General features: G+C 38.1%; 3 protein-coding genes across 6 annotated transcripts; 1 reads left to right on the top strand and 2 right to left on the bottom strand.

Annotated features, from left to right (window-relative positions):
- Window positions 1-4,429: 4,429 nt before the first annotated feature.
- Window positions 4,430-5,578, top strand: LOC116165000. The gene is made up of 3 exons (XM_031479269.1): window positions 4,430-4,605; window positions 4,657-4,804; window positions 4,859-5,578. The coding sequence occupies exons 1-3, from the start codon at window positions 4,430-4,432 to the stop codon at window positions 5,576-5,578; spliced, it is 1,044 nt and encodes a 347-aa protein (XP_031335129.1).
- Window positions 5,579-5,667: 89 nt separating this feature from the next.
- On the bottom strand, window positions 5,668-6,776 carry LOC116176413. Of its 4 annotated transcripts, none has more exons than XM_031494984.1 (3): window positions 6,315-6,776; window positions 6,051-6,206; window positions 5,668-5,994 (listed from the first exon to the last, which is right to left on the bottom strand). In XM_031494984.1, exons 1-3 carry the CDS (start codon window positions 6,576-6,578, stop codon window positions 5,686-5,688), a joined length of 729 nt encoding a protein of 242 aa, XP_031350844.1. In that variant the 5' UTR covers window positions 6,579-6,776; the 3' UTR covers window positions 5,668-5,685. The 4 variants fall into 4 exon arrangements, with proteins under 4 accessions (XP_031350844.1, XP_031350825.1, XP_031350835.1 ...); XM_031494965.1 differs by having other exon boundaries at window positions 6,051-6,599; window positions 6,703-6,762; XM_031494975.1 differs by having other exon boundaries at window positions 6,051-6,257; window positions 6,315-6,654.
- A 1,803-nt stretch (window positions 6,777-8,579) lies between these two features.
- Window positions 8,580-10,536, bottom strand: LOC116176561. Its single transcript, XM_031495188.1, has 2 exons — window positions 10,368-10,536; window positions 8,580-9,199 (listed from the first exon to the last, which is right to left on the bottom strand). The coding sequence occupies exons 1-2, from the start codon at window positions 10,405-10,407 to the stop codon at window positions 8,874-8,876; spliced, it is 366 nt and encodes a 121-aa protein (XP_031351048.1). The 5' UTR covers window positions 10,408-10,536; the 3' UTR covers window positions 8,580-8,873.
- Between the last annotated feature and the right edge of the window lie 700 nt (window positions 10,537-11,236).

Below are 11,236 nucleotides of genomic sequence, written 5' to 3'. Positions count from 1 at the left end.
AATGGATTTCTGGCAGTTTTCTATAAACACCCCAAAAATGTTTCTTATTTCTGCCAACTTATCAATTTCTCTTCGTTCTTGCCGAGTATTGACATCGTCAAATCTCAAGCAGCGTAAAAGAAACCTAAATCGATTATACGACATTGTGCAATATTGGCGTCCATACCGGTACCGTCCGTTCTCCAAAAATCCGTAATATTTTGTCTACCCGATTTACTAACTCCTAGAAGGTATAACATTCCAAATAAAGCCTTTATTTCACATTCTTCAGTCGGCTTCGCATCTCGCTCACGATTGTAGTTAGACTGATTGTTTTGAATGTATAAATTTGTTGACGTAGTTACTGCTTCCACAATATTGCTACTAATAAAGATTTCAAAACATTCTAAAATGGTTTTAGCATGTGCTGCATTGCCTATAGGTCCAGGTTTTCCTTCGAAAATATTATACGCCCTAGTCCTTGTTTTTGGTGAGCAGATTTTCTTCCATTCCGTTATACAGTCCTTTCCAACGTAACGAGGAATCTGATCGTCATCAAACCACCCTATTATTTCTTCGGAATCATTCGGATCTTCTGCATCTTCCTCAGAATCGGTATCGTGGTCGCTGTTTTCACAAAAATCACCTTCATCTTCATTAGGATCCGCTAACCCTAGTATTTCCTCCTCCTCCTCTAACTCATTGTACCATTCCAACCATTGTTTAGATCTGTGCTCATTTTTAACATACTAACAGTAAAAATCCACTCATAAACTAAGCAAAGTATAAATGATAACTTACCAACAAAATGTAATCACACAATGAAATTCGGAGGTCGCACGGGATACGCGTGTATCCCAAGGAAAAATCAGAGGGAAACAACAATAATTTAGAAAAAATACACACCTAAACTTCACCAAAGCATCAAATAAACTGTGAGGAAGGATTACCTAGAAGGCAGTAGGTGACACACCCCCCCTTACGACGCAAGCGCCGTTTACTTGTAAGGCGTATCCCACGCGAGTACTGTAGGGTTAAGTGCCATCCTATCTCCGTAGGCGGGTATGAATCTCTCCAAATCCTCGATTCGCATCATTTCGATAACGCTCGGATCAATCTAAGCAGAAAGAAGAAAGCATCTTAAACAATGGAGACATAAGTCAGTGTTGCTTTCTTTCATCATTCATTATATTATTGACTAGAATAAAATATCCTTTCGTTTTTCCTTTAATGAAAATACCCTGTACATAACCGTTTTGCCTTGCCTGTATATATTCCTATTTGTTACGTGTGCGCGCATGAGCCGCAGAAGCTCAATATGTGTACTCGTCGCGCAGAATTCGTCCCATTCTTCGCCTAGAAGCCATCGACTCAACTACGTTGAGAAGTCGCCGTTAACCAATGGCCGATTAGCCTTCGTCGTTCGCATATAGATCTCGATCGATCCCCAACGGGTCAAGATGTCGCCGTGCAGTTCGCAACATCGTTCTTAACAAGCAGCACGTCAAAGCACCGCACATCAATAAGAAGACTTCGTTGTAACAAAATCGACAAATTCGACAACTTCGTAGAATAGAGCAATCTCGCCATTGCAACATCGCCTTCGTTGTTAATGGACTTCGAAACAACACGTAAGTTCCTTTGTTTACATTATCCCTTCGTAACTTTACCATATTCTAGTAGCCGTCGTGCCTACGTCAACCATATTCAATAGAAATTCATTTACTTTGTATTTTTTGATAATAAACATGTTTATTTAGGTGTCTATATTCTTTCATTCCCAGCATAAACAAGGCCTTGGAAGTAATTCATAATTACAGTCCACTTACAATCAAATTCTTTGTTATCGAAGCCCCCTTGTACGGTACAAAATGAGTTAACGGTTCCGTTAAGCTTTGATTAACTTTTGTGCATTCGGCCCTAAGTGGCCGCAGTGCACATTTCTCGTGCCCAATAATAAATAAACAACAGAGAGTACTGTCTAACATGCCCAGAGCCCGTGTCCGGACACTTAATCACGCGACACACAATCATGGGACATTTAAGCAGGGACAGTTAAACACGCCGACACTTAATCAGACGGACATTTTAACATATAGACATTTAAACACTGAGACAAATAATCAGATGGACAAATAAACACATTGCGTTTGAGGTAATAGCAATAGCGCGTTAAGTAACCTACCGAAACATAGCTTAGTGTTATCCAACACTGTAGTAAAACTAAAATATAAAAAAATATATAGAGCTTTATTGAATATTATACATATTATTTATACATGCATACATTATTAAAATACATGAGCAAGGGTTCTTAAATATTCCATTTTATTCGCTGGATCGTAGCTTGCAACTATTCGTTCGACTCTGGTGTTCAGTTCTCTGTACTTCTTCTTCTGAGGAATTCGTTGTCCACTTACGTGCTGCAAATAATATGCGTGTTGTAATGAAATTTCTTTTTGTAGTCCATTCAGAAATCGCCAAATGGTAGGATGACTACATTGAAATAACAATTGCAATCCAAAATGCCAACCTCCTATTGAGAATTGGTCGTCCTTGCCAATCCCTCTGTGATAGATGTGTGGTGATTCCAATGTTCTGGACTGAAAAGCGGATTCCGACGTCGACCGTTCCGCATTTGCCGTCCGCGAACGTAAGTGAATTCGAAGTAATTCAAAAAATCTTCCGTTCCATCTGTAACATTATTAAAAATACATGGTTATATTTTGTTATTATTAAAGAAACGTCATACATACCAAGTTCTGGAAATTCTTCTGCAACTTGTAAAAATCCATTTTCCACATCATGAAGTGGTAACATCGCTAAGGAAAACAGCATTCTAACCGCTAATGCTAAATCATTTGTATTTTGCTCATAAGCATTTTTTAATCCAAACGATGCAATTTTTTTGAAAAATACATCCCGATACGTTGCCATTCGGAAAGACTGTTCGGAAAGCGTTCATTGCGCCCATTTCGAAGTCAGTGAGAACTGTGGACGGGTCGGCGCCAGGTATTAAATTTTTAATTATGTTCAACAAACGGATGTATGTGGCTGCTGTCTTATCAGGCAAAAGGGCGAGAATGCACGGAAAAGATATATGTACCAGCTAATTGAACGTGAATGCTGTATAATTGGAAAAAGAGCTCTGGTACTACTTTAAAGGTCCCATCCGCTTGCCATGACGAATTTGCTTCCAATAAACGGAGGTAGAACGGCGTGACCAAATATTAATATTCTGTCTTCGTCCTCCCGACCGGAATCATGCAACAAATAATTGCCGTATTCTGGAGGTATTTCAAAATTTTTTGTTCGTGGATTAGCTGCTTGAACGTTTTGTTTTCTTTTAGCACGCTGAAGCGCCTTCTGCAACGTAGGTCTCTTGGGAAGTACGCATTTTACGGTGTCTGGTAAGGTTTCCACGACATTGGCGGCAACTGCTTTTGGAGTTGCACCAACATGTACCATCAACTCCTTCATTCTTGCAACAGCATTACTAGCTTCAATCTAAGAAAGAAGTAGGCATTAGGATCAATGTGTTAAATGAATTTTAACGTAATATGAAAATGCAAAACAAATTTGAAATACTTACTCGAAAAGGCTGTGTGTCGTGGTTGTGGTCACTTGGATATTTTACAATTGTGTTTTCATTTGTATGAATGACACTTTTGCATTTCGCACTTTGAAATAATTTACATCTCCAGTGAACATTACCGGAACTTGTTTCGCGTACCCGTACATACTCGTTATTACGATAAATCACTGTTGGTTTTCCTTTGGTACTTTTTCCAAATTTGAATTCCATGTTAAACACTGTAAGTGTAACGGTGACGAACAAACACAGTACTGACATCTATTAGAGATTTGTAAACCTATATATTCCAAAGGTCGTTAAAAACATCTCATTAATGTTTAATTGTCATTACTTTCTCATTAGAAGTTATTAGGTAACATTAGGTAAGTTAAGTAGGTACCTACCCTAACGATCGTATTTAGAGAGTACAGCTTACTTTCTAAGACCCGTCTTACACGAGCAATAAATATGTCCCTATTTCTGAATTTAATTGTGTTGGAAAGAATATGGTGCGTGTAATACACCGATTATAACCATAAAAAAAATTTTGTCCATAAAAATAGAACGTGTTCTATTTTTGTGTGCATAATATGCGCAAACAGCATGCGCAAACTGTGATCCTAGGATATTGTTTATCAAAGTAATTGAAAATTGAAATTCATTAAAAAGAAAATAGAGTATTTGTTTGTCTTCAGGTCTGTAGTCAATTAATCGAAGTATCTACCTAGTTGTAATTTGAATATAATTTTAAAGTATGGAATTTGACGAATACACATTGTATAGTTCAGTGGCAATTTATACAAATATGCTAGCCCTAAAGTTCAATACACGTCGCAGGCGAAGAGTTTGGTCAAAAAATGGCATGAAAGAAGGAATATGGGAATGGGGATATTACATATGTTAAATGACGAGCTACTACAAGAAGACTCTGCAGCATATAAAAACTTTTTACGGCTAACTAACCACCAATTTGAAAAACTGTTGCGATTGGTAGAACCACATATCAGTCGCCAAGATACTGTTATGAGGCAATGTGTTTCAGCGAGAAGCAGGTAAAGAAAATGCTGATTGAAAGTGGTATATATTTTAGACATGTTATTCAGGCTTGAACTTACGCTTCGCTTTCTTGCAACCGGAGAGTCTTACCGTTCGTTGATGTATTCTAGTAGGATACATGAATCAACCATTTCTCTATTCATTCCTGAAGTTTGTGAAGTCATATTTAATGTTTTAAAAGATGAGTTTTTAATGGTAAAGTTTTATTTTATCAATTCTCTATATATATATATCTCTTCTACATTACAGACTCCATCTACTCCCGAAAGTTGGCAATCAATTGCTGATCAGTTTATGGAACTATGGCAATTTCCTCAATGTGTAGGGGCGCTTGACGGACGTCATATTACATTTAGATCTCCAAAATCGGCTGGATCATTTTACCACAATTACAAAGGGGATCATTCACTAGTATTATTGGCAATGGCCGATGCGTGCTGCAAATTTACATACATTAACATTGGTGTTAATGGTAGAATAAGTGATGGTGGAGTGTTTCGTGATTGTACTCTGTCAAAAGCAATTCAAAACAATTCGTTAAATTTTCCACAATCTCGACCATTACCAGGATCCAGTAACAATGTTCCATATGTGATAGTTGCAGACGACGCATTTCCACTGTCCACAAGAATAGTAAAACCTTATCCACAACGAGGTTTATCTCACGACAAGAAGATATTTAACTATCGGTTATCAAGGGCACGACGTATCATTGAACATGCATTTGGTATTCTTCCCAACAGATTTAGAGTATTGTTAAATCCGATATGTCTGTCACCAAATAAAGTAGAAAAAATTACTTTAGCTTGTGTGGCACTACATAACTATTTATGTACAAATAGTGGACAATTTTATACTGATTTTGACGAAGCATCAATTATCACATTGGATACATGGAAACCACAGGGAACAAATCGAACTTCCAGATCAGCATTATCTGTGAGGGATGAATACAAAAATTACTTTTGATCTCCTACTGGCAGTGTAGAGTGGCAGGATGCAGCAGTTTTGAGACACAATTGTTAATCATACAATTTGAATAAGTGTATATATATGTATATAGGATCACTCAGATTTTATTTGAAATTCTTGGAAATTATATGTACAATATCGCTTTCTATTTTATCTAACAAATCGTCATTCTTGATGCGGCGTAATTTTGGTTCAATGTACTTAAGAAAGACATCAATCCTATCCGCCTTGATAGTGCTAACATCAGGCTTCTTGCGTGCAACTGCATTAGCAATTTCATTTATCGCTCTGCTGGCATCTGCTAAATAGTCGATTTCATTCCCCTTTTTTCTCTTTAGTTGAGATTGTGGTCGGCTGGTTTGTGGCGTCTGTTCAATTACATGCACATTTGAGGCGCCTCCATTGACAGGTTCCTAAAGTACATTTATTTACCGAAACATTATACTTATTGACAAATATAAGGAAATACCTCTTCAGTTTGTGAATCGTCTGGTTCGTCTTCATAAACAACCTCTAATTGTGAAATGTCCGTAAATTCCAACGATTCAATATTACTGTCTGATGAAAGAGAAGGTGAAAGAGGCTTGGGGATGCTATCATAAATGGCTGTCTTTGCAATTGAATGCTCCAAAACAAACAGCATTAAATCATAATACCAAATGGTAGGTATATACACCTTAAAACATACATTTTTAGAACTATACGATTTGTTGCAATGTAGATTTGCATTTACCTGGTCTGTACCGCTTCCACTTTTCATGGAGTTTTCGTGTTTACGATATTCCACTAAGAAATTTTGTCGAAGAGCTGCAAACTTATTTTTTACATCTGCAATCGTTACACCTGCTTTCACTGCCTCCAACTTTGAACAGATGTCTGTTAAGGCAGCATTTCTCGCATGCTTGTTTTTGTATTGTGGGGATTTAACCACATACAAGCAAGGGTGATTTTTGTACACTTCAATGAGCATGGTGACCTGCTCTCTTGACCACGACATTTATTAAAAGATTGTTATTTGCTACAATCACAAGAAATTGCTTATTGCACAAAACCGTTAATATAGTGACAGAGAATAGTGAAAACTGAATGTGATATATTATTTTTGGTTATGTAGTATGTACATTGCTGCCATTCAAAAAAATCCCTAGATTTCCAACAGCTGAATACAGAATTTCCCTATATTTTTTATCATAATTATATCCATAGTTTGACAAACGTGTAAAGGGCGGTATAGTTCTCGTAAACATAATTTTAAGAACACAAATATACTTCAAATTTTTATCACAATTGTGGCCATAATTATGACTCGTGTAAGACGGGTCTAAGAAAGAATTCGCTTCAAACATGCGTACATTAATAATTAAGCTCTATAGCATTTTTTAAAAATGTGTTTATATGGCCATGCGATCATATGTCTCAGTGTTTAAATGTCTATATGTTAAAATGTCCGTGTGATTAAGTGTCGGCGTGTTTAACTGTCCATGCTTAAATGTCCCATGATATTGTGTCGTATGATTAAGTGTCCTATATTCGACACTCGACTCCCTAGATCGAGACAAAGCGGGAGACGTCTTACGTTTAGACCCCCGCGTCTCTGCGTCCATACCCTCTACCTCTGACGCCGTAGTAGGGTCCGAGAAAAGATTAACGCTGTTCCCGGGAATTGATATGGGAACTTCTACAACAGTTGGGGGAGGTTGTACAATTAATCGGTTTGTGGTGAGTATTCTCATTAATGCCTCCATTTCTTCCTTAATTATTTTTCTAATTTCAGGACCGACAGGTTGTACGGGAACTGACGTTGTTACTGAAGCAACCTGTGCAAAAGATGTGCTGGGGTTCACTGTCCCAACTTTCTTTTTTGCTTCCGAGTACGACAGCTTTTGTATCACCTTCACCTCCTGTATTTTCATTTCCATCTTGAACACTGGACATGTTTTAGTGACCGCTTTATGCGGCCCTTTGCAGTTTGGACATTCGATGGGTTCTCCGCAGGTAGTTCCTTCGTGTACAGGTTTTCCGCATACGCATCTCTTATCATGCTTACAATTTACAGCAGAATGTCCGAATCTTTGGCAATTAAAACATCTAAGTGGATTTGGTATATACGGACGCACCTGCAAGGGGTAAAACGCCGCTTGGATTGTCCATGGTAATCTCGGGGTATTGAAGGTAAGTATATGGTTTGCAGTGTCTATAAACACTCCATCCCTCCTTGTCCTAATCCTCCTAACGTCCACTACACCTTGACTACTTAGATTATCTTTTATTTCCTCAATAGAGCAATTCAAAAGATCGCGACAGAAAACCACTCCCTTTGACGAGTTAAGCATCCCATGGGGTACTACCTCAACTTCAAAATCGCTAAATCGCGTACAGTTACAAAGTAATCTCGACTGCTTCTGTGATACAGTTTCAACCAAAAGATCTCCTTTCATCTTCTTAACGTCTTTTACTTGACCAACAATGCCATACAAAACCTTACTTATCAGGAAGGGACTTACAGATATAAAATCGCCTTCCTTCCTTTTAATGACCAAGAACCGGGGCACTTCATCCACCTTCTCATTGGCCATGTATTCTCTTCCAGGAGCATTTACATGCGTCGAGGCCTGGTCGCCTGCCAACGACGCCGAGCAGCCGCTTAATATCGACCGGGTGAAGCCTGCCCGCTCCGCCTCGCTCCCTGCCGGCTCTGGGGACAATCCGAACCCCTGGGCAGTAAAATGTGGTCGCCCCGAAGGGCTTAAAAGTTTTTCCATTTTACAAGAAAAAGGATTGCATTTTTATGCTACTGCCAGCAACTAATTCGGCCGCTCCTAACATGGAGAACAGACGCCGTTGTTTTTCATATTAGCACAGATATATTAGCGGTGTTAGCATTATAATATTACTTGTCGATAAGATTTTGATTAATAAAAAGATATTCCTATTACTAAGCAAAGGAATATTAATTACATCATACATTTTTAATTTGTTTTTCTGACTAAGTCCCATTGCCATGGATCTATTTGTACTCCAACCCCGTTAACATATTCTTTTATGGAATTCCTCACTTTTAAAGCAATTTGAGATGAATTTCTTGAACCTAATCTTCTGTGTATTGAAGTAAGTGGTTGCAACGCATTTTCGTTTGGCATTTCTGTTCTCCACCTACCAGGAATAACTGTGCCATTTATGTCTCTATCTATAGAAGTTTTATCGAAATAATGTGGATTGTTTTCAGCTCGAATATAATTATGTAAACACACACATGCTTTTACGATACTGTCGACTGTATCAGGTGCTGTAATTAATGAATTACTCGATGGAAAATTCGAAATCGTGACACAAGTATGCCAAAGGTATTTTCTATAATTCGCCTACACCTGGAAAGCCGATAGTTAAAAATTAATTCAGTCTGATCCATAGGACCATTTCGTTGTTTACTATATGGTCGCATTAAATTAGGTCGAAGTGGGAAAGCTTCATCTCCTACCAAGTAGAAAGGCACAGGTACATTAGACCCTGGCAAAGGCGAGTCATCAGGTAAATCTAGCGTACAATTGAGTAAGTCTTTCCCGAAAAGTGATGCATTCATAATACCTCCATCTGATTGACTACCATATGAACCAATGTCTACAAACGTAAAATTGTAATTAGCATCACACACTGCTAGCAACACTATGCTAAAAGATTTTTTGTAATTATAGTAAATAGAGCCACTATTAGGTGGAGCTTGAATTACAATATGCTTCCCGTCAATACAACCTGCACAATTGGGTAACTGCCACTGATTGTAAAAGTTTGATGCTATTTTTGAGAATTGTTTGCGATCAGGGCATTTCAAATATGTCGGTGACAAAACTTGCCATATAGCGTTGCATGTTTCTTTAATAATTACACATACAGTGGGAACACTTAACCGAAAGGCGTATGCCAAAGTGGGATATGAATCCCCTGTTGCTAAAAACCGCAAAGTTACGGCTAACCTACATCCTGCAGATATCGATTCTCGTCTGGAATGTTTAGTAATGATAGGCGAAATTCTTTGGAGTAATCTATCGAACGAAGTAGTTGACATTCTAGTAAAGTTGAAAAACATCGCCTCGTCCCCAGTGTACATTTCTTGAAAAAGATTTTCATAGTGGCCTTGCTGTTTTTTTTTGTAGAACAGGATGAACCCAATAACGCCGCCGTCTTCGGTGCAGAAGGGACCTCACTTTTAATAGAGCGCAAGAAACAGTACATAGCATAATTACATCAAGAAATTCTTGCTCCATTTTAAAATGTTACAAATTTATTCAAAATTGAGGTTACACATGGAATACGTGAAAGTGCGCAGTGCGCATGACTCCTGTCAATTCAACTTTCAAGTCACCGTGGAAGTTTGCAGTTTGCAAGCTTTGGCGGTGAAGTCGAACTTGAATTGTACGTAACGTCGAAGTGTAATTTTGATGTAAACTGTTGCATGGAGACTCATTTGCTTAACACGAAATTTGAAATTGGATTTGTGCGTTTAGTCAACTTTGAATTGGTTGTAAATGAGCCTTTACGAGCCTGTGCCTTCATGAAGGCCTCCATCAGAGCAGACTGTTCGCCAGTGCCGTTTTTTAAGACAATAAATTGTTCGGTTCAAGAAGTAAGTCCAGACTAGAAAATAGAAATTATCTGTGCCTACCGAATATACTTTTTTCAATAATCTTTATTTGGTTTCAAAAATTCAAAACAAAATAAAATCGAATACTACGAGTAAATAAGTAAACAGTATAAAAATTTAAAAAATTAAAAAAAGTTATATACTTACACAAATTAAATTCGAACACCTCTTCTTGCTTCAATGACATAAATTCTTTCACTACTGCTTCTAAATCTAAACTATCCAAGGTATTCCTTTCTACAGAAAGTAGTGTCAAATTGGAAGTTCTTTGTGATGTGATAGAACCTCAAGGGGTTTTTAAATCTTCGCAATACACTAAAACTTCTTTCTGCACTAGCAATTCCAATTGGTAAGGTAACAAATAATTTGAATAACATTTCCAAGTTAGGAAACACATCCCAGATTATGCTGATCTGCCAAATATTCGAGATATCCTAGTACTCCGCGATCGGCGCGATCACAGCCAGTACTAGTTTGAGCAAAATATATATCTCTGAATTGCACTAATTCGTCAAATATGGAAGGCGATAGAAATTCAAATTTTTCACTTAATTGTGACGCCTTTTCCTGCAACTCATTAAGTGCACAGTCCTTAAAACGGTGTGGATGTAAGAAGCCAAAATATTCTGTAACTTCCTGTAGTCCATGTATACGCTCTTTGAGTTCGGCTATCATACCGTCAATAGTTACAAACATCACTTGCACCTTAAATCGTATCGCTGAATCCTGAATTGGTTCATCTTGTGCTAATTCTCCAGCCATTTGCTTCCTTTTCCGTCGGTCCGGGGCCCGTCGGTGCAACGCTGCGACTGGACCTATGTTAAAAACGGCACTGCTGTTGGCGCCCCATCTCCTTCAACTGTAGGAACTCAACCTCGAGGGAACTCATCTCATACACCTGACCTTCCTCGGACGCAACTGACCGTGATGGGGATTCCATCGTATGGTACCTAGAAGCACGAACACGATAGTATGTTTGCAGAAAGTAAACACAAAATTAATCCGTTTTAAAAAAT

This window comes from Photinus pyralis, unplaced genomic scaffold (assembly GCF_008802855.1).
Source record: "Photinus pyralis isolate 1611_PpyrPB1 unplaced genomic scaffold, Ppyr1.3 Ppyr1.4_LG1, whole genome shotgun sequence".
Classification (NCBI taxonomy): domain Eukaryota; kingdom Metazoa; phylum Arthropoda; class Insecta; order Coleoptera; family Lampyridae; genus Photinus; species Photinus pyralis.
This window is presented reverse-complemented; position numbering and strand designations above follow the sequence as displayed.

Bases quoted from the DNA above. Each gene is read 5' to 3' on its own strand.
- LOC116165000 (XM_031479269.1), top strand. From the start codon at position 4,430: ATGGGAATGGGGATATTACATATGTTAAATGACGAGCTACTACAAGAA. The intron at 4,606-4,656 runs GTAAAGAAAATG...CATGTTATTCAG, and splicing joins TGTGTTTCAGCGAGAAGCAG to GCTTGAACTTACGCTTCGCT. The intron at 4,805-4,858 runs GTAAAGTTTTAT...TCTACATTACAG, and splicing joins TAAAAGATGAGTTTTTAATG to ACTCCATCTACTCCCGAAAG.
- LOC116176413 (XM_031494956.1), bottom strand. From the start codon at position 6,578: ATGTCGTGGTCAAGAGAGCAGGTCACCATGCTCATTGAAGTGTACAAA. The intron at 5,995-6,050 runs GTATTTCCTTAT...AATGTACTTTAG, and splicing joins ACGATTCACAAACTGAAGAG to GAACCTGTCAATGGAGGCGC.
- LOC116176561 (XM_031495188.1), bottom strand. From the start codon at position 10,407: ATGTCATTGAAGCAAGAAGAGGTGTTCGAATTTAATTTGT. The intron at 9,200-10,367 runs GTAAGTATATAA...TTACGTTTGTAG, and splicing joins GGTGTTCGAATTTAATTTGT to ACATTGGTTCATATGGTAGT.